Below are 26,570 nucleotides of genomic sequence, written 5' to 3'. Positions count from 1 at the left end.
GCAGACCTATCCTACATGTGGAAACTTACTTTTCCATTTTTTCCTTTTCAGAGTGAAGCTCAGTCCAACTGCTTCCCAGCATTGCGTAATCTTTCTTTTACACACCAGTAAAGAGACAGTCATCCAAATGAGAGCTGTGTCAGATACGTGCTTGCCTGTGTATCTGCTTGCGGTCCTGAGGTATGTAAAAACGAACACATTCATCCTGTTGGCAGACACCCCTGAGCTAGGGGGGGGCGTGGGGAGTTCACAATGAGGGCCGCGGTGACAAGTTCTAGTTGGAAACTCAGGAGTGAACCGGGGAGGAGTTTGCTTTAATTTGGAAAATTGGGAAACTGGAAATCCTGTCCTGCTCGCTTGTAAGGTCACACTCTCACCGCGAATGTGTGAGCAAAGAGGAAGTCGAGGAAATGTGTTCTCATACTCATCCACAGCATTAGCGTTAAAAGAAATGAGATTTATTTTTCTTACACGGTCCTGTGAGTCCCTGTGACAACAGTTTTCCAACTATCATTATAATGGTGTCAAGGTTTAGTTTGAAGAAGCTGTGGTGGCTGACAAAATAACCATCCGTTACAATGATTTCACCAAAGGATGAACAAGAAATGACATAGTTGGAATCAGCAACACAACTTTCAAAGATTTATGAAATAAAGTGATAAATTTGCTTCTGTGTCAGAGTTGCATTCCCACATGGCTGAAGGAAAAGTTACTTTTTAAAAAGAAAGTTGCAAAAACAACATACTTCTAAAAATGATCATTATATAATCAAGACAGCAGGTACAAGCAATAACAGAACCACAGAACAGATATCACAGAGGCAACAGATCAGTTAGTCACGGCTGTGTTTCTTACATGTTTCTGAGCTTAAAAAAGAGACTGCATGACTAAAGATGCAGTTATGAATCATCCAGATATTTTTTCTTTCTGTCCTCAAGCATCCTCACAGTGCTAGAGTGTCCTTAATCAGCCTTCTCATCGTTGTGCTCACAGACGTGCCCAGAGAGTCAGTGATCTGAAATGTGATTTTGTAAAGATAAGGCTGGACATCTTTGAGACTGGTGTCAAACACATTGTCCACTTCAGACTGAGTGGGCATCTTTGGCAGGTATTCGTGTCGGTTAATGACCTCGACCACGTTGATGACTTTCTCGCCAAGCTTCTCGCCCACTTTCTCCCTGCAGATCTGCCTCTCCTGCTCATTAGCCAGGTTCACTACGTTCACCTTGATGCTCCACACTTCCCAGGGGATACACTCATCAGAAAAGGGCCAGCGAGACTTCTTCTTCTGGTAAAACTCCAGGGAGATTTGTCCCATGCCATCGCTGCCGGAGTTGCTCAAAGCATCCTACAATATCAGAATGGCAATCAGATGTTATGACAGACTTAAGGTGCACATGTAAGACAGGATATCACAAGGAAAAAACACACAATCAAATTCATGGTTTAAAATGCAAGGTTGTATTAATATGCTTGAAAGATGCAATACCAATATTTCAAGATGTGCAAATGGTACTTTGTAGTGTTACCACCAATCTATGATTCAGCTGGGACTATTTCCTTTTCAGAGGCATCAACCTGACAACACATTTTAGGGATGAACTGAACGAGAAAATCAGGGCCAGTACTGATAGCGATGTTAAAAACAACAACATAAAAAGCTGATTTAGATTCTGTTTTTATCAATAGTTGCATATTTTAATTGTATTTATCTTTGCTGTAATAATTGCACCATATTCAAAGGCTCCAAAAAGGGGCCTTCCCAAAAACATACTTAGAATGATCTAAAATGTCATATTTTATCCATAATTGTGAGAATATGTAAATTGCTGCTAAATTTTAGATAAAACCACGTAAATAAAAAATTCATCAGTTTTCTTCTTTATTTTGTTGCCACATAACCCCTGAGAAAATTATTTAGATTACCAAGAAATATATAGGTTTTTGGATTGGTCCTTTAGTTATTGTGTGTGGCTGTGAACAACATTTAACCACCTCCGGATAGTGAGGGTCACCAGTCTCTGGCACTGTTATTCTGGGGGTCCTGGACTAAAAAGTTTGGGAACCCCTGGGCTTAAACATGAGGTTAATAGCTCACCATCATTGAATCAATGCTGTAAATGGCAGTGGTTGACAGTAACAAAGTAAATCTACTTGAGTACAGTACTTAAGTAATTTTTTTGAATATCTGTACTTTATTTGAGTATTATTTTTGAAGGATACTTATGACTTTTACTCCACTACATTCAGGAGAAAATTATTTTACTGTTTACTCCACAACATTTCTATCTCTGCTCTAGTTACTCACTACTTTTGCTTTGAAGCCAGCTCATGAATTTCCTTCTCTTTTCTGAAATCTGATCCCTAAGACAGTAAAATGTGTTTGTGTAGTTCTGTTTGTCTCAGTGGTTTAGTCATACCTGTATATCATGCGCCTCCGCGGTTGAACGTGGAGCAAACACAGAGCAGATTTCACTCAGATCAGGCAGTTTATTTAGAGGTGGTAATGATGGCTATAATTCTCCACCTGAGCACCCATGGCCATATCTTCAGCCCATGTTAGAGGTTTTTGAAATGAAGAATGATGCGTAATGTTTGAATGTTAACACTGTTTCCCACTCTGCCCAAACATACAAACATTCACTGTCCAAAATGAGAAAGTGTGTTGAGCTACGTAAAATTTGTTTCATTCCAGATGTACGTTTCAAACTAAGTTGTCTGTGCTTGGAGTAACTTGGTGTCTGTTTTTATTCCATGGTATAGTTTTTAGAGATTTCAAGTAATGGTTTCTAGATAAACATGATGTAACAGAATGTACATCTATGTATTCTTGACTGACATCATGCTTTGTGAAAATACAAAATTTTGAGATATTTTAAGAAGTACTTTGAATTCTTCAGTACTTTTAAAAGCAAGTACTTCAGTACATTAACTCAAGTAATAATTTGACAGAGCAACTTTCACTTGTATTGGAGCAACATTTGACCTGGAGTATCTATACCTTGACTTAAGTAATGAAGCTGTGTACTTTGTCCACCACTGGTTAGCGGATATGGCTTCATCATCAGCCATCATCAAGACGAGTATCATCCAATAGCACACGAATAAAGTCATACATTTCAATCCTTCAAACAGCGAGTAGTGTTGACTCTTAAAGATTCCACCTGCACATCTCCATCTATCTAGGTCACTTAAGTGGTGTTTTCATAGCATCATTATAAGCTATCTGAAGTCTGTGTAAGCTTACATGTATAATAAACCGTCAAATTGCAGGCCTGCCCCTGCATTACAGTCAACAATCACGACCTGAAAAACAACAATTACCTTGAATTCAGCCACAGCTTTCCTGATCACCCTGTCCAGCTCTTCTGATGACACCCTGACGAAGCTGAAGTCGATGAAGTCGCAGTCGATGTCCTGTGTCCCCACGGTACCAATGGAGTAGGTGCCCTCCTTCTTGTAGTGAAACTTGCCCGTGCTTCGATGCAGTAAGATGGTGTGAAGCAGAGACAGTATGGACTCCTCTACCTGTCTCGCCTCCACCGTCACCTCCAGCACTTCAGAGCGGCAATTCATGGCGATAAATAATAATTATTTACATTTACAGGGCGACGACGCGAGCAGGGTGATGATGGCTGCTTTGGGCCACCTCGATTATGTTAGGTGACGAGTATGTCGTTTGTTTACCTCTGGACGGGGGTGGGGCCTAATCCACTGGGTGTTCAAGTCTTTAAAAAATACTACATATATTGTAATCACAAACCATACCCTACCTCCAAAGGCAAACTACACGGAGTACGTTCAGAGACATTGTTCCAAGGAGTAGCTAACAAGCAAGCTAAAGTGTTTGGGACAGGAAGATGTGGTAATGCGGACAACCTACGGCAAGCGTTGAAGATCAAAACACCTCTCTTTAGTGCTTTCTTTTTTAACTTCTGTCCTTTCTTGTCGCCTTTAGCACAAATCCTATTACTTATTGATTTAAGGGACTCTTTTAAGTATCATACTGTAGCCTACATTCAGAAAAACGCCGTTTTTATCACTACACCAGACAAAAACATACCCGCATTTTTCATGGTGCATTCTGGGAGATGTAGTTCTTCACCATTACCCCGTACCAGAAAGCAACGTTCTATGGTTACACAGTAACGCTGTGTTGAGGGATTCAGTGGATGCTCGGAAGTTCTGAAGCTGGGAGATCTTTCTTCCAACTTCACTGTGTTCACACGTTTGATAAGATGATGATAAGATAAAATACCATGTTTTACAATCAATCAGACTCAATCAGACTTTATTCATAAAGCGCTTTTCATACAATGGCATTGTAACACAAAGTGCTATACATAAAAAAACACCTAAAATAAAATAAACTAAGAAAAAGATCCAAAACCCAAACCCACAATCCTAAGGTTAAGAACACAATATATGCAACAATAGTAATGAAAATAAAATAAAAAATAAAAAATAAGTTGCTGAGCGAACTGAGGAAACGCTCTCATAATATCTTAATGAGGAAACACTGGAGGTAAAATAAGATGTCGAAACTCAACTCAGGAAATAAAAATCACCAAAATGAAATACATTTCTAAGATAATAAAACACTAAAATATTCAACCATTAAAACAAAATAAGATGCTATACTTGAATAAATAAATAAGTACACGAATAAATAAAGTAGAATAAAAGTGACAAAAATTTCAACTAGATAATACATAAATAAATAAAACTGTTAAGAATTCAAATCTCTTTTAAAAACTCACCTTTTTTAAGTTAGCTTTTAATTTATGATTGTATTGTTGTTTTGTTTTGTTTAATCTGTGTTCCTTGTTCGTTGCTTGTATTGATTTTAACAGCTGTACATTGTCTTTGAGTTCCTTAAAAGCGCTATATAAATAAAAAGTGTTATTATTGTTATTATTATTGTTATTATTATTATTATTATTATTATTATTATTATTATTATAAGAATGAAACTCAGTTAAAAGCTAGACTAAAAAGGTAGGTCTTGAGTTTGCTTTTTAAAATATTTATGCTCTGTGCAGCCCTCAAATCTTCAGGTAGGGTGTTCCCCTGGCATGGGCCGTGATAATAAAAAGCTGCTTCACCGTGGGTCTTAGTTCTTACCTTTGGTACAATTAAAAGTCCACTACCCGAAGACCTGAGGGCTCTCACTGGCTCATATGATAAAAGCAAATCCGATAAATAAGAAGGGCCAAAACCATTAAGAGATTTAAAAAACAATAAAATAATCTTATAATCTATTCTAAAAAATGTCAGCTCCAATGATATTATTATGTGAACTGGAGTTAACGATTACAACAAAATATTATATTATGAAAACAGGGTTAGTAGGAAAACAATACATTTTAAAAGCAGCTAAAGACATTATTTTAATAATTTCCCTGAGCTACTCTGGACATAACAGTCTTCTATAATGCCCTTGAAGCCTTTTATTATTTATTTATTTATTGCACATATAAACGAACAAAACAAACATTGCATGTTCAGTAACACGAGCCAAGATATGACAGGTAAAATTCAATAATAAAATTAACCACTAACATGTTATGTGCAGGAGGAGCCAAAAAAACAGGCTTGTCGAGTGGTCCTCCATAGAAAATAATCAACACAAAGACATGTAAGACAAGTATCAATGTAGAAACAGAATATCTACATACAAAACAAAAAAAAAGATTAATAAGAGGGAGTAATATTTAAAACACTGATGAAAAGAAAAGAAGGGAAAGTAAAAAAAACCCCAAAAAAACACAAAAGAACAGAATATCTATTTATAAGTTAGGAAAGTGGAGAGACTATGTGTTAGTAAATATGCATTAAAAATTGTATCATGTTGCATTACTTATTTTTGGAGGCATTGCTGAAAGATATGGATGTTAGCCAAGCTGACATCCATCATGGACAATCCCTCTCACCCCCTGCATGAGACTGTGGGGTCCCTGAGCAGCTCCTTCAGCAGCAGACTGAGAACCCCACCCTGCAGGACGGAGCACTACCACAGGTCCTTCATCCCATCTGCAATCAGACTTTTTAACACCAGCACTGCTGTGTCCCGTTAATCATCTGTTCTCATCTTTCATTACACTACATGGAAGTTACTATGTGACTTGGCACATTCACAAATAACTACTGTATCCATCTGAATCGCACTGTTCTTCATACTGTGTATGTTTGTTTTTAAATAACCTGGTGCAATTTTTATCGTGCAATAACTTACCTTATCTATTATCTGATAGAAGTGTACATAGTGTGTATATATCTGTAATAGTTGCCATATTTTATTTTTACTTTATTTTATTTTATTCTATTTTATTTTATTATATTATATTTTTTACCTTTGTCCTTTTACCTTTTATATTTTACCTTTGTCATTGCTATTATTATTGTTAATATATTTTTTAACTATGTTAGTATATTGTTGTATTCCCCTGTCCCGTGTTGTAAGCTGCTGTAAGAAAAGAATTTCCCCCAACGGGACACAAATAAAGTATATCTTATCTTATCTTATCCTATGAAGTGCAGAAAAGATAGACAAAACTACAAAATACTTTTGAATTGATACTTGCAGGACTAGCTAATAGCTAACAGCTACTGGAGCTCATGCTATTATGAAGCATTTTGTGACGTCTTCCCTCGAAAGGTGCTTGAAAAACTTTCCTATCTTCCTTACCTACTCACTTACTTATAATAACATTTATCTATTGTGGGTTTATATTGCCATCTGGTAGGGGGCGTTCACTTTGGGAACTCGTTTTTCCGATTTTTTTAACATCACATGAATGCCACGAGATCGAAAATTGACTTTCTACGGCAAGTGGTTGAGTTCAAAACAACCGTTTCAAGTAATATTTTTAATGTTCTGTTATATCAGTGGGATATTCCTTGTCTATTATGAAACAGAACATTACTTCTGAAGAACCCCTCCACTAAGGATCATATTTCAGCCTCTGTTGGAGAGTTTCGTCAAGGTTTGCGTAACCAACTACCGACAACAAACTATCGCCTTCGTCGCGGTGCATTCTGGGAGATACAGTTTGTGCCACATATCCGTTTCCAGAAGGCAACTTTGTACAGTCAGAGTGAGCCGCGAGCCAAGTCCAGCGGCAAGGACTGCACTCTCCACTTCCAGGATGTCTTCCCGGGACTCTTATTCAACATACTGGATATCAATTGACGGAGTTTAACCGCAGACGCTGGAAATATTTAATTTGGGAAACTTTGGCGGCTCCGTAGGTAATGAGGAACAGCTAGTTAAGCGAACCGTGGCGAAGATTAGCTCACTAAGCTAACAGGCATATTCAATGAGGGGAGGAGGGTGCCCTGCTCTGCAGGTTCATTTGAAGCAGGAGGTTACCTTGGATTTTTGACAATGGTTTAAGTCCCTTTTACCAACTTTTGTAACATGATACGTATGGCTCGTAAAAGCTGCAGTGGGGACCTGCATCATGGATAAAAACAAACATAGTTTGGATTGGGGGTTGAGATCTGTGCAAATATCTGCTGTGGTAGATTGCTTTTATTAATTTAGCCGTGCCCTGAACGAATACATACTATGAGGTAGCCAGGTGATTTCTCAGAGGAGGTGTGTAAAGCTGTGATCATCATCTGCAAAGAATGTCTGACTTGGAAAGTTCATATTTCGGTGTGGAGGATCCGCAGTGGCTGTGCATGGTCACGCTTTTCATTGCATCCCTCGTCACTTTAGTGCTGTACTTCGTGCAGTATTTCCAGCAAAGTGGGGTCGGAAATAAGCAGAGAGCGGCAGAGGACAATGCGGCGCAGGAGGAAGCCGCCTCTCTGCTGGGATGGGCGCTGTCACTGAAAAGCTGGAAGAGTGAGTGGAGAGGAGCCTGGTGCAGGGCTCTGAATGACGAGTCGAGGAAACGTGGGGTAAGTCTCATGATCACAATGAGTACTGCTCTGAGGCAGGCAGGTGATTTCAATAAAGACTGTGCACCTTGCCTTCAGATGTGGGAATATCCCCTCATCTGTGCTCTCACTTAGACTTCAGCTACTTTAGACCAGGCTACTTCAATCAAATCTCTTCTCAGCTTTACACATTGGTCACAATTTCTACTTTTGACAATATGGTTTTTAACTCAACTCAACTGTATTTATACAGCACCTTTCATACATAAAAACATGCAGCCCAAAGTGCTTCACAGAAAAACAGAGACAGAACACAACAGCAATGGTAAAATTATAAAAGGCAGGATTCTAAATAAAATACTTATAAAAAAAAAATCTATACTGTAAAATTAATAAAATAAGTAAGAGTGGAAAGAAAAGTTTAAAATAAGGTAGCGTTAACAAGATCAGGTGAATACAAGAAATAGATAGATAAATAAATAAGTGAATAAGATAAACATATGTTAAAGCAATGATTAAAATAATAATGATTAGAATAATTATTTTATATAATTTTTACACGATTGACACAGTGACAGACTTGAGAAAACAAACTATTTTCACAAAAGAAACATTGGGGTGGAACAAAATATGAAGCAGAAATATATCATACTGCTGCCTTCAAATCGTGATATTTCAGTAACAAATAACATTGCTTGAACATTTAAACTCAGAACAAATAAGAATATTTAAACACAGTAAAACAAGTGTCATACACATGAACACAAATTCATACTAGCCAACCCATGCCCCTTTCAAAGTGTTCACATTTTAAAACCGTTTCAATCACTCTCATTATATAGGTAAGACAGTTATATAGGGAATACAGGGTATGTGTATGTATGGTGGCCCTGAAGTGCCAAACACAACAGCAAAAAGGAAAACCACAACAAATCACAAAGCACAGCATTAACTTCTAACTGAAAGAATAGGCAGGGTCGTTGCTGATTGGATGAGTGCACTGTCCAGAAGCTATCACGTTTTGTTTCCTGATTTTTCTTGTGTTTTTCCTTTTTGTTGTTGTGTTTTGCACTTCAGGGCCACTGTACAGATGGGATTGTTGTATCATATCTTGACTTGCAAGTTCAATCTCTTGTATACATGTAGAGAACAGAACACAAAGGGCTGCTGCCCCTTGGTTCCTATGAGACACACTAATGTTAGGGATGTTACAGGACCTCTGTATAACACAGACAATAACAATTATATTAACTCAGCTCATATATCCCTAACACATTCAGATACAGAAATGTACATATACACATATATAAACATCCCGTACCTTCATTAGAGCAGGGGTTCCCAAACTTTACGGGCCGTTACCACCAAAATATAGGTGCCAAAGACTCGCGACCCCCTGCCCCTTGAAGTGATTTAATGTGGCTTCATTTAGCTGGTCTGCAGAAAATTAGCCTATCTATATGAGCATGTGTCTGTGTTTCCTGTGCCTTTATGAATTAACCTACTGCTGATGCTTTTGATAGTTAACTGTTCATTTATCCTAAACGTAGGAGTCATCTGGCAAAAAAGGCAGCAAACTCATTACATTTTCTATTTTCAAGGTTTTATTTCAAGTTTAGCTACAATTTTTGTCGATATTTTTTACTATAATGGGTAAAATTTAATATTTTTAGATAACTTAAACTTGCAGTTTTTCAGTATTTCTTTGTTCACCACAAGTTAACAAATTGTATGTAAGTAATACAAAACCAACAAAGAGAAGAAAAGGTAAATAAATACAAAAAATACTAATATAGTAATGATAATAAAGGAATAATCATAATTAAAAGTACAAACCAAAGGAAGATAAACATAAGAAAACAAGGTAAATAAACTAAAATAAATAATAATAATAATACATATTTTTAGATAACTTAAAAAAAAACATTCTGAAAGATATCTCATGACGCCCCATTCGTGTCTCACGACCCCCCAGGGAGTCCCGCCCCACACTTTGGGAACCCTTGCATTAGAGAATAGAGTTTTTCAAATCAGCTTGAAAAGCAACTAATAGAAGGAAATCATTTTAATAGATCTTTCAGTGAGTCAGCAGCAGAGTTAAGTTTAGTCATGTTAAGTTTAGTCTCATCACCAAATAAATAATACACAGAAATATTAAGACCCGAGGTCTGGTTGTAACAGAGCTACATCTCACTGCAGTAATCTTTTTATTATCTGCGAGGCCAGCTAATACAATATGCAAACGAATCTAAGAAGATAGAAGCTGATTCAGTGTGAAACTGGTGTTCAGTCCCACATCATGCAGATCAAACTTTCACACCCACAAGATCATTTTTCTTTTGTATCTCCACTCAACAGCACATTCTTCTGCAGACATCTAACCCATCTGCACGTATTTCTCTCTTCCCTGGAATTTTCAAGTCTGAACATCTGCATTAGTGTTGCCAATATGATAGATCATTGCTCACTTATTGGCAGCCACTCTTTGAGTTGTGTAATAGTTATTCTTTCCCTTGTATATGAATGTGTCTGTCTTCTTCCTCTTCAGGGTCCCGTTGTGTTGACGTTTAAAGAAGATGATGTGGAAGCTTCAGAGCTCGTCGTCAGCAAAGTGTCCAGCTTTCAGAAGTCTGCCAGGAACAAGGTACACACTGAACGTAACGTCATTCATAATACAGATACAGAGACGGTCAGTTTTTTTATGACATTAATGCTCCAGTTGAAGAAGTTAATCCTTGAGTCAGTTTCCATAACAAGACAGACATTTAGAGGAAGAGGCTGTTTTCACTAAAGCTGCTTGACCCGCTCACATTTCAACACGGCGTCAACTTACATTAAATAAGGGACTTGGGGTCTCAAACCTGTGAGTAGCTTTTCCTTTACAGCAAAATGCCTTAATACTTGAAACACATCATAAATCTGAAGGTATTACATTTTAAGTATTAGCTGTTGACTCACAGATCCTGTGTCTCTCTGGGGTTTAGTGTGTTTTATACTGTTCCCATGTTCATAACATCGTCCCCCCTGAATTGCATAATAACTCCCAATAGCAGAAGTGCTGAAAAGTCTCACCAACCACACATTTTTTGCTCCTCTCATCTTCCTCACCCATGAAGCTGGCAAACCTTACAATTGACACCACACTCACAGCAATTAACCCTGAGGTTGTTGACGTGCAACTGCGGATGATTGTGATTGGTTAAAGTTTGTACGCAGAGTGTGAATGCATTCTTTTTTCTATTGATTGCATTTTGATTGCTTTCTATGACGTGTTTACAGCTCTTATCCATATCACCACGTTCATGAGAGTACTAATGATGCACGATATTGGATTTTTTGCCAATATGCCGATATTTTACAACTCATTTAGCCGATTACCGATATCGATATTTTTTTTCCGCACACCTAATTGCAGAGATCATCAATTCTCTTCTGTATTGGAATTAGCGTACAGTATTATGGTGATACTCTTATCAAGTTTGTGATGTAATATTAATTTCTTGTGCAAAATAAGAAAAATACTCAATACTTAAAACTGCATATTTATTTATGACAATTGCTTTCAAACAAAATTCACACAAAAAGAGACATCCTACTTAAAACTTTGATGATGCTCTCTCTGAGACAATCATAACAAACCCTCAACCAGGGCAAATTTGGCCAATTTTACATTTGACATAGTAAGTAAACCTAACCTCTGTTCACAGGGAACAGGTGAACTGTGCACTGTACAGCAATTAAACCCAAATGAAATAAAATGGTTTACTCTTTGACAGTAAATGTGCCTAAATTATTCAGCTACATGTACCTTACAGACTGCTGCTTAAATTCAAATTTAACTAAAAACATGAGCCCAACATGTGTGCAGTAGCCCATTATTTTATTGGTTCATTATATCGGTGGATATCGGCGTGTTGGCCGATATCTGATAGTTAATTTAAAAACCAATATCGGCCGATACCGATAACGTGCTGATGATATCTTGCATCCCAAGAGAGTACCATAATTAATCTTCTGCACTACTTTGTTTATGCCAGTTGTTTTTATTGGTCAATAAAAACATCTAGATCAGTTGTACTCAGCTCTGGTGCAGTCTGCCTCTTCCAAGAGTCACATATATTTTGTTCTCCATGGCAGCTTCATCACTCATCTGGAGTATAAGCAGCAGGGATGTATAGATTTGTAATTTCCTTGTTGACAAAGTCCTCCCCACAAATCAATCTCCCTTTCCCCAATCCAGTGCAGAGGAAACTTCCCTACAACCAATGCTACATTCAGCCAGCAGTAGACAAGCACTGACTCATTAGCTCGCTTGCTTTGGTACAGACATTTCCCCGCATTTAATTTGATTTGTCAAATTAATCTGCTTAGACTCTGTGTGTCAGTATACTTGTTAAAGATTACAAGCAACACATCTGCTTCAAAAAATCCCATAATCACTCAGATGATGCTTTTTTTTTTTAATCAACCCTGTGAGTTAAGTGCCAGCCTGCTGCAGAGTTAGAGAAACAAACTGGCATCACAGGTCTTTTATTTAGTTTCAGAGAGGTCAAAGAGGGATAAATCACTCGCTGTGTTGCCGTCCTCGTTGGCTGTGCACTGCTCCCCGTTGCACACTCAGCCTTTTCATTGTGATCAACATGATATGGACCAAAATACCAGGTGCTCTGTTGTGGAGAGCACAGGGTTTAATGAACAGAGGCTTATTTTTTACCCTCGTGCTGGGAACGTGTGTGTGTGTTGAGATGTGTGTGTGTGCTTTAAGAGGCTTACATAGCTGTCAAGCTCAGCACTGAGAAGAAGCAGGCAGACTGGAATGCACCAGCACCTTTGTTTATGTTAAGGTTTTCCCCTTCAGCCATCTAATACCCAGTGAGACAAACACACTCCCTGACGCTGCTCCAGTGAATGCAGAGGATGAATATGTTTGTGGTTAGAGACACTTCAGCATTGTGTGTTAGTGTTCTCTCTTACAGACTCATTCCTGTGCACTGAAGGTGATTTATTGTACTTGCAGATGATTGAATGTGCTGATAATGCCTTAGGAAGGCGGTGCACATGTTTTTCACTTTTCACAGTTCAGTTCAGTGCGAGCTTCTCCTCGGGTAAATATTTCACTGCTTTGGATCTGTTATAGAAAAAGTCAGCGTTGTGAGCAGATATGTTTTATTTTCCTCGGTTTGTACCAAGTATTTCTTGTGAAGTACTCAAAACACACAATAGCTTTTGTTTACTCATGCATAGACATACAGCACCTGACAGCTCACTACAGATTGTAGTTTTCCTCTTAGTTTGAGTTACTTTTGTGCAACTTTGCAGAACTAGTAGGATTGTAATTAAACATTAGCATGTACTGATATGCCAAGTTAATTCTCCACGATGCTATAATCACTGATTTAAATTGAAATCATCCATATCAACATCTTTAAGATATATCTCACCGGTAAATTGGTAGACACTAGACAGTAGGGCTGAACGATTTTAGGAAAAGATCTAATTGCGATTTTTCTGGCAGATATTACGCTTTCAATTCGATTCACGATTTTCTTCAAATCAAACTTCAGTGAAATTTCCAAGTGCCGGTATTAGTTGGTTGTGTTTCCGCTGGATGTTGCAACTTTAGTGTGACAGGTTTTGCACAGTACCTGTTTCTGGTGCACGTCTGCAGCCTCAAACCCGAAATACTCCCAAATGACCGACGTGCTGTTTTTCTTTGGGATTAAATCCCCTAACTCTGCTTCTGGTTCTGCAGAAGTCATTTCAAAACATGTTAATGTTACAGAGCACGAGGAGCAGATTAATACTGTAACAGCTCTACCTTTTGTTGGTTGTGTTCGGTGTAGATGTTGTTAATTCCTACTAGTGGTGCAACGGATCATCGTTGATCCGTGATCCGTACGGATGCCTCTCCACGGATCGGCATGGACGTGGTCCGCGGATCGGTTGATGAAAAAAGTTGCGCGTGTTCACGTGATGACCGCATGTAGAATCCACACTCACTCGTGAAGCGCAGCGGTGGTCATTGCAAGTGAAGGAGCAGAGGAACATGAAAACCCTCCTGCATCTGTTCTGTCATATGTATGGGAGCATTTTGGTTTCCCTGTGAAATACAGTGAATGCTGAATGTGCTTGAGCCACGTTATGAAATTCCCTTGCGCACTCATTAGACCAGAGGCCGCCAATACGCGGCCCGCGGACAACATCCGGCCGCCTATTTGTGGCCCCCGAACTGTTATTCCTTCACTCTGTGTTTTGGTTGGGTCACCGCGTGTTTACCGGGACTTGTCTCCATGTCAACAATACGCAGACAGGCTGTTACTGGGTCACTTAGAGTCCAATGCTGCGAGTGCAATTTTTAACTTTCACTTTCGTTTACGGAGCAGTTCGCATATTGGCACTTTGCCAGCTGTAGGACCCTAGAATGAACGATATGGTGTGTTCCAAGTTTGCAGCTCAAAGAAAAGTGGACGGTGAAAATCAGCAAATGAAAGAAGAATGGAGTGAAACTTTTGAAGATTCTCTGCTCCTTCACTTGCCATGCCATGAAATGCCGTGAATGAGGCAGGACTAGGCCCGCAGTAAATTTTGAGTTGACTGTTGTTTTTATTTAATGGGCAAAAGTTTACAAGTGTTTTACAAAATAAATGGAGGACAAAGTTATATTTGACTTTTTTTTTTTTTTTTTTTTTGCTGATCCGAAAAATGATCCGATCTGTGACTCAAAACCGTAATCTGATCCGAACCGTGAGTTTTTTGATCCGTTGCACCCCTAATTCCTACAGTGTTGAGTTAGTGAAGGCATCAGAAAGGGGGCGGAGGTGGAGGTGAGAGTGTGTGAGCGGGAGAGAGGAAAAGGAGTTTTTCATTGATTAAAAAGATTGATTGTTGACACTGTTTCTCTGCGGACAGTTTTGGGATTAGCATTGTTTGTGGTTATTAATGAGGCTTTGGTGTTCAGCATTTTTAACACCACTGCATGGGCGTACATCCTGTTATATGAAAGCTGTGACAGCCTGAGTTACTTTCTGGGCGTACAGAGGGCTGGATGGTGACTTGAACACAATGTCTTCGTCATTGGGGTTCTGGGGTCGTCCAGATCGTATATCTGGGTGATGCCTCGCTGGATGGTGTCAGAGGTTTGTTGACTTTACACAACATTTTACCTCCTTGTTGTACATCTTGAACGGGTCCATGCTTTTGTACGGCTCCTCTGTCCTCAAGGTTTGTAAAAGCTAAATGTAAACGGACATCTGCTTCAGGGTTAGTTGGTGCCTTAAGTGGAGCATCTCCGTGTCTGTTCGCTTTTGTTATGAGGTGTCTCACATGGACAGATATATTGAAATATCATTATGGATCAATATCTGATAATGGAAACAGAAAAGAATGGGATTATTCCTAACCATGCAGCATGTGTGAGATGAGATATTTTAGATGGGTCGATGTCGTCTTCTCCTTTTGATTGCAGGTTATTGAAGTGAATTAATTCCAATCTTATTTCAACAGACTTTTTTTCAATCAGGTATAATCCTTTTGGCGTCACTTTAATTTATTCCCCTTGTATTTAAGCTGCATTCCCAGCAAGCTTTGACATTAAGTAATCGTTACTGGCGATATGAGAATTCACAATAATTACATCATAAAAATCAGGAGTAGAAGAAACAAGTGTTTTAAGGGCCTCCTTTTATGCATTCAGAATTTAAATAACCCCAAAAAACATAGTTGGTGGTTCAAGTCCCGGTACAGATAAAGTTTGACAATTGCCCTTACTCTGGCATCTCTTCATATGTGCATGTCCACAGGATTGTGTTTGTGCGTGTGTATCTCTGACAGTGTGTGCGAAGCATGCTCAACACCAGAGTGAAAAGACTTAATACAGTGTACCTTCTTTGTACTTATAGTGTAAGTAAAACCCATGTAGGTCAAAACATGTCATTGTGTGAGATTGCATCATTGCGGGGGAACATAAACACACATAGACTATAACTGCTCTCACCTCAGAAATCTCCTGACAGTATCCCATGACCCTGTGAGACCCCTATCCGTAAGCCTTTAAGTAAACTGGCTGCCCTCTCCAGTTGAAGCATGTTAAGGTACTCCTCTAGTCACGACTCTTAAAAATCATGCTGGTGGGGAAAAAGGCATCATTAAGAGGGAATTTCATCATTGAATCCATGCTAGCATTGTTGTCCGCTGTAGTCTGCAGCAGAATGAGCTGTCATTGTATCCTGTAGTAATTTAAGACACTCTGTAGGAATGTTATTTGTTGAAGAAAGCAGTCTTATCACGACCTCCACAGCCACATATCAGTTCACAATCCACATAGAAATCTTCTTTACTCAGTCTTTCTCTAAACAACTCATACACCAGCCTCTAAATCTGTATTCAGTGAATGTTTCCTGTCTCAAATCTGTGTATCCCTCTCAGATGCCCCACATCAATCAGGCTCTAGCTCTAATGCCTCACTTTGTCTTCCCAACAGGCCGCTTCCTGCAGTGCTGTCGGGGAGCAGCTGCAGTTCTCTGTCAGCACAGTACCGACGTCCTCGCCTCTGTCAGATCCTCATAAATACACAGTGTGTATATCTCCACTGGAGCTGCAGGTAAATGATCTACAGCTGCTTGTTCCCTGAGAAATCTATTCAAGTTGTGAATCAGTGAAAAATGAAACAATACTCATCTTTTCTTTTGTGAATGTGCTTTAACGCTGAGGCGTCTGGAGGCGGAGTTCCATCCTTTGGAAGTCATTGAGGTTCAGTTTAATGAGAGATTTTATTGAACATGATGTGCTGCCCAGCATTGGATCACGGCTGGCTGGCAGGAGGCTTAGATTAAATAGTTGGGATATCTTTCTGTGCTTGGCAAAAGTCCCGAAGACCTCATTAAAATCACTGTCAGGCTCTTTTCCAGTATGCCCGGCATGCTTTGACTACATTCACTTCAGTCAGAAGAGCTTTACATGATTTGTGTAAGTCTGAAGTTATGACAGAATAACTAATTGCTGCTTGTTCATAACTAGGAATTACACCAATTTAATTTATTTATAGTGCCTCAATCTGACCGGGCCCATTCGTCAGTGCAATATTTGCAACACTCCTCCCTGTCAAATATAGCAGTGTTCAAACAAAGTGGACTTAAAGGGGATGTGTTGTGTATATGTAAAGGGTAGTATGCACTAAGCTGTGCTAAGCTTTCACTCTGTTCTTAGGTCAGTGTTAATTCCTCACCAGAGTGTGGATAAAAGCAGCTATACAGGCTAACCCAATTGTATTAAAGGCTATTTTTAAACCAATAAGGTGCTTGTCATCCTTCCTGAGCTCATTGTGCCATAAATACAACTTACAGCGAGCGGCTGGAAAGCTAAAGTCAGGATTAGGGTCGGAGCGGTTTTGTTTTGGTTGTGGATCAGCTGTTGTTGCAGGAACATAAGGGAAGCCTCTCGTCTCCTTTTCACTCTGATTGTTGCAGCTTTAGTCTGGAACGGTCCGAGAGCCTTTTTAAAAACGTCTCCATCCATCCGTCCACTGGAACATGTTTTAGCTTTTGACTGAGCTGCATGCCAGAATAGTCCCGGCTAATGATGTTATGATGCTGTGTGAGGGAACAGAAGCCCTGGGCATTTACAGTATGTGGACACAATTGTAAACACAGTTCACTGTGTTAGTGTCTTGCTGCTGCTAGACCACATGGCATGTTGCATGTCATGAAGAGCAGTCATGTGATAATGCAGTTTCATGTTTGAAATGCAAATGCATTTACATGTATCTGTATGATTAAACAATAGTTTGGGGCGTGGTTTCAAATAAAGCAAATTATGACATTGTTGCTGATAGTAAAGAAATAATGTGTAATCAAAAACTCTTATAATCAACATGTAGCTTACTGTCATATTTTCATTTTTGGATGGAATATGGAACCAGAGCCATTTTAGCATATGCAATGAACTTAGGGACATGTGTGGAAGTTATTGCAGGGAGGCTTTAAGTATGCAAATGTCTGAATCAACGCGTGAAAGGAGATAAGCGTGAGTAGCAAAGACGTTTCAACAAAAACTTTAAAATCGTCGACCCTGTTAACTGCCGACTTTCAGCCGGATGCATCCCTCATAAACGTCTTTAGACAACCATTAAACACTTATCTGATGAGGATATTGAATCTTAAAACTCACTATGTGTTTCAACAGCTGTGTAAACTCCACATTACGTTCAGCTGAAGGTCTCCAGTTTACAGGGTCACTTTTAAAACCGTAACACCGGGAGAGACGCATTTGCAGGGGGCTGAGAGAAGACTACTTACTACTGTTACAAGCTGCTAAATCAAGTGAATCACAGCTTCTTGTTTTGAAAAGTACACACACATACAATAAAGATAGAACAAATGAAAGAAAGAGAAATCAAGTGAATCAGAGATGTGTGTGATGTTATTGTGGACGGCGGGCGGAATAAAAACACTGCTATTAATCTACCAATCAGACACGTTCAGCATTGCAGGCCCTGCCCCCCCAAAAGCTCCGGGACCTTTGAAAAGTACTACCCCCGTAGCAGGGGCTTTTAGGGGGGAGATTATCTACCCCTGAACTACTTTTTTGCCCTGGATCCGTCAGTCGAAACGCACATAGTTCCGGGGTAAAGTTCCTCTGATCGAAAAAAGCCTCTGTCTTAACATTGGACAGACCTGTAACCTGCCAGCCCCAAAGTAAGAAGTCTGTTTAATGTTGAATGAGCAGCTCTTTAAATGAAACCGTCTGGATTTAGGGTCACACAAAATATCTTGGTATATCTTCAACTGGACTTGTGCAATGCAATTTTGTTATTGCTGATGCCAAACATCATTATTTTAGTTAAAAAACTAAACCACGCTCCAGAAAGATTTCAGATCATGACTTCTGGCAGCAGCACTGATGACATTAAGCCTGTACTTTACCTTAAAGGGGCCTTTAGTATTCCTCAGTTAATCAGATATCTTGATGTGCTATTAGATGATTGTCTTGCAGTGTATCTGTTATTGCAGAATCACTGTATGGTGATATTAGGGTTGTCATGAGCCATGTATCAGGCATTGCACCAGATCGTATCTTATTGTATTGTACTCGTCATTCAAGGTTTTTAAGAGTTGATTCCATTGATTGCATACATCATACCTATTTTGCATGCCTGTATAATGCTCACGCTTTCATTATGCAAAATCATTCATTTTTATGGATGAGCTCCCCTCCTGCACATTTGGCTCCATCGCATCCCTCAACACCTCAACTGAACAAATATTTACAGCTGCTTTGAGCAGCGCTGACATGTGATCTCAAGAGATTTTCTAGGATTTGTTGGTGAAAACCGCAAGAGAGAAAGAGCTGTCATAACTCCTTTCAGGGTCTATATTTAAATGCTTATTTCAGTAATTTGTTAAAATCATAGACTGTATAAAATATGGATGTAGTATCCGTGACGTCCCCCATCTGTTCCTGAGCGCTGTTTTGAAGCCAATCGACAGCGGCAGCCATATTGGAAATGCGGAACTCAACCAGGCAGAGTGTGATGTAAAGGGGCGGAGTTTGAGCCTCCTAGCCAACAGCTATGTGTTCCCGCCCGGGAGACAAGTCAGTCATGTCCTTATTTGGGCAAAAACTCGAAATCTTAATATTTTCTGAACCGTCACGTTAGAAAAAATTTCACCCCCTGTACAGTGTGTGCTGATAGAGAGATTAGCTACAAAGAGCCATGCTGTTTTTTGAACCAGGCTGTAAACATGTTTATCAATGCTGCAAAGATCGTCTTTTTTGAATTGGAGTCTATGTGGTTTCTGGTGTTTCTGCAGCCAGCCTCAAGCGGATTCTCGATGAATTGCAGTTTATACCATTTCCGCATGGGCTTCATAGTTTGAGACCGGAGGTTGCCGCTTGGTTAAAATTCAACAAAATATAAAAAAAATACAAAATAAAAAACTCATTGAATTACAAGCAGATTTCCAAACAGTCACAGGGTAGCAGCGTCAGAGTTGTTGTCTAAACACTGGGCAGGTGCTCATAATTATAATTATATTTTCAACTCATTAGTTTATGGTGAAAATGTTTTTTTTTTATGAAGGTGAACACAGAATTACTTTTATTGATAAGAACAGATTAAGTTTATATGCTACCCCATCCTCTGCGTTAGTAAGTGATGTTTGTGGCCTTAAAAAGGTCTTATCTTGTTTCTATTTGTTTATTATCAGTCTTCTTTACTTTCTGCAAAATTATACACTGATAGATTTTGGTTCAAAGTTTCCCACTGTAAGCAAACATGTAGGGTACAATATTTAAACATTCTCCAGCTGGGCGAGAGAGAAACATATACGACAGGTATTTCTCTCTTGCTGTTCTTGGTCAAATTCTGTGAAACAGTAAACATTTGAATGCATGTGTTTGAAAAACCTACTGTTTGGCTTTCCTGTCTTCACCAAATGTTACTACAGTTTAAGTATTGTGTTAAAAAAAAAAACCTCCTCCACCGAGCTGGTGGTAGATACCGATCTGTGTCTGGTCAGTGAGGCTGTGATATTGTTCTTGATCCATCTGAGCGTTGTCGTCTCTCTCTGATGAAGCCTTTGTTTGGCATCACAGAGGCGGCTGTTCAGTGAAATGCTGGATTCCAGACATGCTGGGACAGGATGCACCGCTCTGTTTTCTGCCTTTCTCTCATTTCCTGTCACTCTCTCTCTCCCAGCTGAGCAAGGTGTTGACACACACCTTTGTGACCTTCTCTACTTAACCTTTGTCCTGTTTGTTAGGCTGAGTACAGAGGCATTGCATAAGTCTGTTATAGGTTGTAAGCATGGTGGTAAAGGCCATGGCCAGAGCATTTTTTTCTATTTTTGGATTAAAACAGAGAAAATTCCTCAGCTGGTGACGCCTCCATGGCAATGGATTCTTATCGGTTTCCTTGCAGGATGAAAACACATTAAACCAAACATTTCAGTTCATGTAAGTTAAAACATTAGCATGGTTATTTAACAGTTTACATTGGATGCTATCATTTCCACTGAAGATAACTTTAGACAAGGTGAAGGGGACTTCTGCAGGAATCTTTATGTTGACATTTCTGGCCCCAATCAGCTCTCCTTCTCTGAGCTTTGCAGTGACACATCTTTAAACATAAATGAGGCAAATGTCACAACTTTGAACATTGTTGTAATGTTTGAAGGGGTGCACAATAAAATATGCAGAAAAAGGTTGTAGATAAAGTTTGGTATCAGTCCTCCCAAGTGGCAACCTCCGGTCTCAAAGTATGAAGCCTATGCAGAAGTGTTACAAACTGCGGTTCATCAAGAATCCGCTTGAGGCTGGCTGCAGAAACACCGGAAACCACATAGACACCAATTCAACAAAGGCGATCTTTGCAGCATTAATAAACATGTTTACAGCCTGGTTCAAAAAACGGCTTGGCTCTATGTAGCTAATTTCTCTATCGGCACACACTGTACGGGGGGTGAATTTTTTCTGACGCGACAGTTCAGAAGATATTAAGATTTCGAGTTTTTGCCCTAATAAGGACATGACTGACTTGTGTCCCAGATGGGAACACATAGCTGTTGGTTAGGAGGCTCAAACTCCACCTCTTTACGTCACACTCTGCCTGGTTGAGTTCCGCATTTCCAATATGGCTGCCGCTGTCAATTGACTTCAAAACAGCGCTCAGTATCCGTGACGTCCCCCATCTGTTCCTATGTCCATTATTTATACAGTCTGTGGTCCCTCCCTAATAAATTACAGGCTAATAAGACAATTTGAATACTGTGACGCGATACAAGCAGGTGGCTATTCTGACTATCTAACCGCTTTTTGATTTGTTTTCAAATGTGTCCTTCGAGAAGTGCTGATGTTTTTTTTTCTCTGTGTTCACCAGCTTGATCTGCAGATGCAAGAAGCTGAAGATGAGGTTAAGGTGAGCTGGGGCGTCGCTCACTTGGAGACTGGAGAGCTGCAAGTTACGCCTAACTTCACCCAGGTAAACGATGTGCCTAAGATGAAGAGAGTGACCTGCTTCAGGTTAATTGCTCAGTCAGCTGAGATTTCAGGAATGTTTTATGCATTGTAGAGTTGTTTTCTTCTCAACAAAAGAGATTGTGCTTCTGGTTATATCAAATTTTCCCTGAGCTTATATCCCTCTTTCTGTCTGTGTGTCTTTCTGTTAGGACAATGCAGACACTCTGAGTGTAGCAGCGATAAAGGAGCAGTTGAAGCAGCTGTTGTGTGCGTCGCGTCCTTCTGTGCTGCTGAGCTGCAGGACTGCTCAGACCTCAGAGGTCCAGGTGAGTTGAGGGATCGTGCCTGTTGCATGACATCTTTACAACTGTAACACAAGAATGCCACACAGACAAGAGTGAGCAAGTCTGTCATGTCAGGTCACACTGTCTGTAGTACCAGGTACACCTGTATTTCATGTTGGTATAGCAATGATAATAAACAAAGACTCTAATTTGAGAAGTTGCAGCATTACTCCTGATTTGTAGTTTATTGTTTTGTAGCCTTAACGTCTGCATTTCAAATAATCAGTAGATTTGTTTTCCGTCAGACTTCTATGAGACTTTGCTCCCACCCTACCGGTGATTATGAAGAAAGCAGGTTCAGGCCTTTTCAGCATTGTGTTCATTTTTTAGAATGCAAGCCAACGTGTAACACAATCTCAGAAACTATCAACTATTGTCTGGCAATTAATTATGCCTTTGTGAACTTCTTTCTATTTCTGGTGTAGCCAGCTATTCCCTAAACTTCCTCTTATGTGCGCTGCATTATTTAACTTCAAATTAACTGCTCGAGAAGCGAAATTGTGCCGAGATCAAAGCAAAGTGAAATTTCCCCCCTCTAGATTTTTCCCCATAGTAAATGCTGTTATTTTTTTTGTTCTATAATCCTCTAGAGTAGGAGCCTGTTTTCTGTTTCTGGTCTCAGTTTCACTGTAAATAGTAAGGTACACAGAAACTTGACATGTGGCTTACTTCAACAGGATATGAATCCAGAAAAGAGACCAATTATTTGGGGATTTACTCACGATTAACGGCTCTTAAATTTGCCAAAATATCACCATCAAGATTTGTGAAAAGTCAGACTTTGTAAGATTCGTTCTCAAGAGGAGAGGAAAAGAACTTCTCAAATGTTTGTTTGTTGAATGGAGGTCAGGTCGATCATTTTTGATACATTCAGGGAAGTCAGGGAATCTTGAATCTCAAAAATACAAAGTTTAAAAGGGGTGAATATTGGATTTTTTCATCAAAATTGCCAGAAACTTGACTCCAGTCTCCAGCTGAATGATTAAGTGGCTGTGTAACTTCTTGATGTCAGAACTTTTATTTTTCCACTGCCCCCCAGTGGCCAGCTGATCACTTATTTTCCTGTTAAGTAGCTCTGTCTTCTTATTATTATTATTAGGACATTTTGTGGGTATTTTTTCCTCCGAGGGTTTTGTTATTGATCTCTGTCTGCATGAGGATGTTAATGATGAGTAACTGGTGCATATAATCCAGCTCACCGCATGTCTAACGGAAGGCTAACTCATGTATAAAGGGGTTTATTATGCTGAGGTGCTTTTACAGAAATGCTTCAACCGATGTGCCCTTTGCTCAGCCATCACGTCATGTCATGTGTCTTTTATGAGATCATGTGTTCAGTTTTTAGTCAGCTGTAGTCAGTACTCTTGGAGGAAAATCACTGCATAAAATACTACAACTTATTTTGTGTGTAGATAAAAGCTTTGTGAAATATCTGTCAGACTTTTGGGCCTCTAACTGAGATATAACTCAGATCATTTCCTGAGTAGTCAGCCCTTTAGTTCGTTAATAATACAATATTGACAGTTTCTTTTTTTTAAAGTCACTAGAGCGTCAAGTTTTCTCGTTAAATGACATTTTTTTCCTGACATACAATGAAGAATAACAAGCAGATTAGCTATTAGGGAAGCAGTATCGTTAATGATTAGCTGGTTGTCTATTTACTCATCAGCTAATTGTTACGTCACCAGCTGAGGTTGCCTTACTGACACCTGAATCCCTGTAATTGTAAGGTTTAGGTTCAGCTAACAGGTTTACCAACATGACTCAATAGAGCTCTGCAAGCCCGGCCTCTTACTACCAGTAAATCAGAGCATATTGTTTATTCTTTCAGGGGTTAAAACCAACAACTTTTAATGCAAATTCACCTCACTCATGAAAATCATGTGCAAAGCATGGACAGGGTCACATACTGCCGGCAGAGTTGTTTACATAGAAAGCTCCCTCTTTGACTATTGTTATATTGTCGGACAGGAAATTATGGATGAGCAGTTTTATTTACCTCATAAAGTTCTCTGTCAATAACAGTAAATGAAAAGATGGACAAAACAATTCCAATGTAGAAAGTATACCTAGATCAACTTGGTCATTGTTTTTTCATAGATATTAAAACCAGAAATACCTGTAATTCTAGGAACCTCATTTCACCTGTGTGTCACTAAGGTAGGCCCACGCCAGCAAAACTGGCTTTTAAATCCCTTTCTAAGAGTGTCCTGGCTGAGACAGGAGGCAGTATGATTAACAACGTTTCTGACAAGCAATCAGCAGCCTTAACCCCCCTGTTATATTTTTTTCTAAGGAACAGCAATAATGTTACTGGGTCAATTTGACCAAGGGCATCCCATGAAACATTTTTTTTTTAAACTTAGTTTTTATTTTGCTTTAGGCAACTTAAACATTAATTTACACATCTTTACTGTATCTGTTGCTATATGGTTTCATATAATATAATATAACAATAAATAAAACACAAAAGACATACATTTAAATGAATGAGTTAATAAACAAGAGTAAATAATACATATATATGGAGAGAGAGATAATAGAAAAAGGAAGGAAGAGAAAAATATAAATAAAAAGAAGTGACTAAATGAAGGAAACTAAAAAGAGCACTTTACTTCACCAAAATCAAGGCAGGGCTCCACCTTCCAGCAAACAAATCCCTCTGCAGTCTCACAGAGTATGTTATCTTTTCCATGAAACACATTTTTTAATCTCATTATTAACTCCATAACTAACTATTTAAATCAATATTTAGTACAATGGTGTTCTTTAATCCTCACAGATCATGCTTCATTGAGGATATCTCACTCGTGTTTAATGAAAATTCTTGTTAAAACTTTTTTAAATGTACATTGGAAAGACCTACATAGAAATACAATAGTTTTACATGACATAGATTTTGTTTATGTTTATTTTTTTTTATTTTTAATGATTTTTTTTAAATGATGTGATGTTGATAAATTAACACGACACCTCTTCTGTCACATGCTGCCTGGATTTTTAGGCTGTTTTAGCTGGTTTGGAAGCCATATATTACCTAAAATGTGAAATGAACCATTTTAATTTTATATGTTGATTTCACCTTTAAAGCCAAGCAAAGACGTTTCATACCGAAAAAATACTTTTAACATTTTTTTTAATAGATTTTTTTAACTTTAAAAAGGGTCAATTTGACCCACAACATAACAGGAGGGTTAATACAAGATTCATGATTAGAATACATTTAACACATGAAATAAGAAGTAAAACAGCAGATACCTGTAGTATTCTTTAGGCAGCCTCTAAGTTGGATGATACATGATGAGTGAATGATGGTTCGCACTGTAGGTTCAAGTCTTTGCTCGCTGCTGACTTTAATGAAAACGTTGTTAAAGGCATGCTTGTTTACATTCTTACTGTTAATATTGCCGCCAGGTGCATTACTGTGTCATTTACTTTTTAAGTTTTTTTTCTCCAACAGGCGCTGCGCAACAATGTGGTTTCACCTCCCAAACCTCCCCGAGCCCACGACTGGAAGCTGCTGGTGAAGAACATCCGAGTGACACTGAATCAGGAGGACGATGCTGCAGGTTGGACACTTCTGAAATGTGGAGTCAACTGAGTTCTTTTGAAACAGCTGAAACTAAAAGCCTCTTTCTATTTCTTACCCCAAGCCAACCTCAGTCACAAGTGGTCAGCTCTGGTTACATCACAGTAATATCTCCAGTTTGAATTAGTCTGAAGAGATGCAAACACATGACAGCTGAGCAAAAGATCAAACTTGATATCCTAATTTTTATCAGCTCGTCTTCTGCTCAGAGCTCACTTGTATAAAAAGGAGAATAGTGCCGTGTTGTTGCTCAGCATCATTGAAGCAAAGCCAGTCTGAAGTCTGAACGGAGGGGCTGATAACAAAATAATGAGCTGCATTCTTTTTAGAAACTGCATCATTCATCCTTCTCCAACATGTAATATTACCTGAGGTCCCTCACAATGCTCTGAAAACACAATGAGTTGACCAGTATGCTCCCTAACAATAAATAAGAGATAATTTTGTTAGTGGCCTCCCTATGACCTAGAAAATCAAACAAGAGTATTAGATCTAATCAAAAAAACACAATATCTATGTTGTACCTCTCAAGGCCCGTAACTACTGTAAGGGGGGTAGGTGTCGGACAAGGTGATTTACAGCCTGGTGACAAAAAGCCCCGTTTTCTATAACAACAATTCACAGTCACACGTCACACATTTAACCGTTTATAGAAAGCAGGATGAGTTGTTTGTCCAAAGAGTTGACTTCCACATGTACAGAAGATCAGTACTACACCTTTAATTTGATTCTCCATCCTGGATGTAAAAGCAGGTGGGTTTTCCAAAAGCTATCAAATAGCGCTTTTATTTCTAATA

General features: G+C 39.0%; 2 protein-coding genes across 3 annotated transcripts in view; one reads left to right on the top strand and one right to left on the bottom strand.

Annotated features, from left to right (window-relative positions):
* Positions 1-436: 436 nt before the first annotated feature.
* atg101 (autophagy related 101) lies at positions 437-4,095 on the bottom strand. Of its 2 annotated transcripts, XM_034684387.1 has the most exons (3): positions 4,064-4,095; positions 3,325-3,557; positions 437-1,348 (listed from the first exon to the last, which is right to left on the bottom strand). In XM_034684387.1, the coding sequence occupies exons 1-3, from the start codon at positions 4,074-4,076 to the stop codon at positions 944-946; spliced, it is 651 nt and encodes a 216-aa protein (XP_034540278.1). In that variant the 5' UTR covers positions 4,077-4,095; the 3' UTR covers positions 437-943. The 2 variants fall into 2 exon arrangements, with proteins under 2 accessions (XP_034540278.1, XP_034540277.1); XM_034684386.1 differs by having other exon boundaries at positions 3,325-4,067.
* Positions 4,096-6,791: 2,696 nt separating this feature from the next.
* Positions 6,792-26,570, top strand: part of LOC117813328 (C2 domain-containing protein 2) — a 32,006-nt gene continuing 12,227 nt past the window's right edge. Inside the window, exons 1-6 of the mRNA XM_034684487.1 lie at positions 6,792-7,908; positions 10,436-10,531; positions 16,367-16,486; positions 21,761-21,862; positions 22,050-22,166; positions 25,645-25,753. Of these exons, the coding sequence (XP_034540378.1) occupies positions 7,633-7,908; positions 10,436-10,531; positions 16,367-16,486; positions 21,761-21,862; positions 22,050-22,166; positions 25,645-25,753 (820 nt within the window). The 5' untranslated portion in view covers positions 6,792-7,632. The remainder of the gene's footprint in view (positions 7,909-10,435; positions 10,532-16,366; positions 16,487-21,760; positions 21,863-22,049; positions 22,167-25,644; positions 25,754-26,570) is intronic.

The sequence above is a fragment of the Notolabrus celidotus genome, chromosome 5 (assembly GCF_009762535.1).
Source record: "Notolabrus celidotus isolate fNotCel1 chromosome 5, fNotCel1.pri, whole genome shotgun sequence".
NCBI lineage: Eukaryota > Metazoa > Chordata > Actinopteri > Labriformes > Labridae > Notolabrus > Notolabrus celidotus.
The sequence above is the reverse complement of the archived record's forward strand: the minus strand, read 5'-3'. Positions and strand labels throughout refer to the sequence as shown.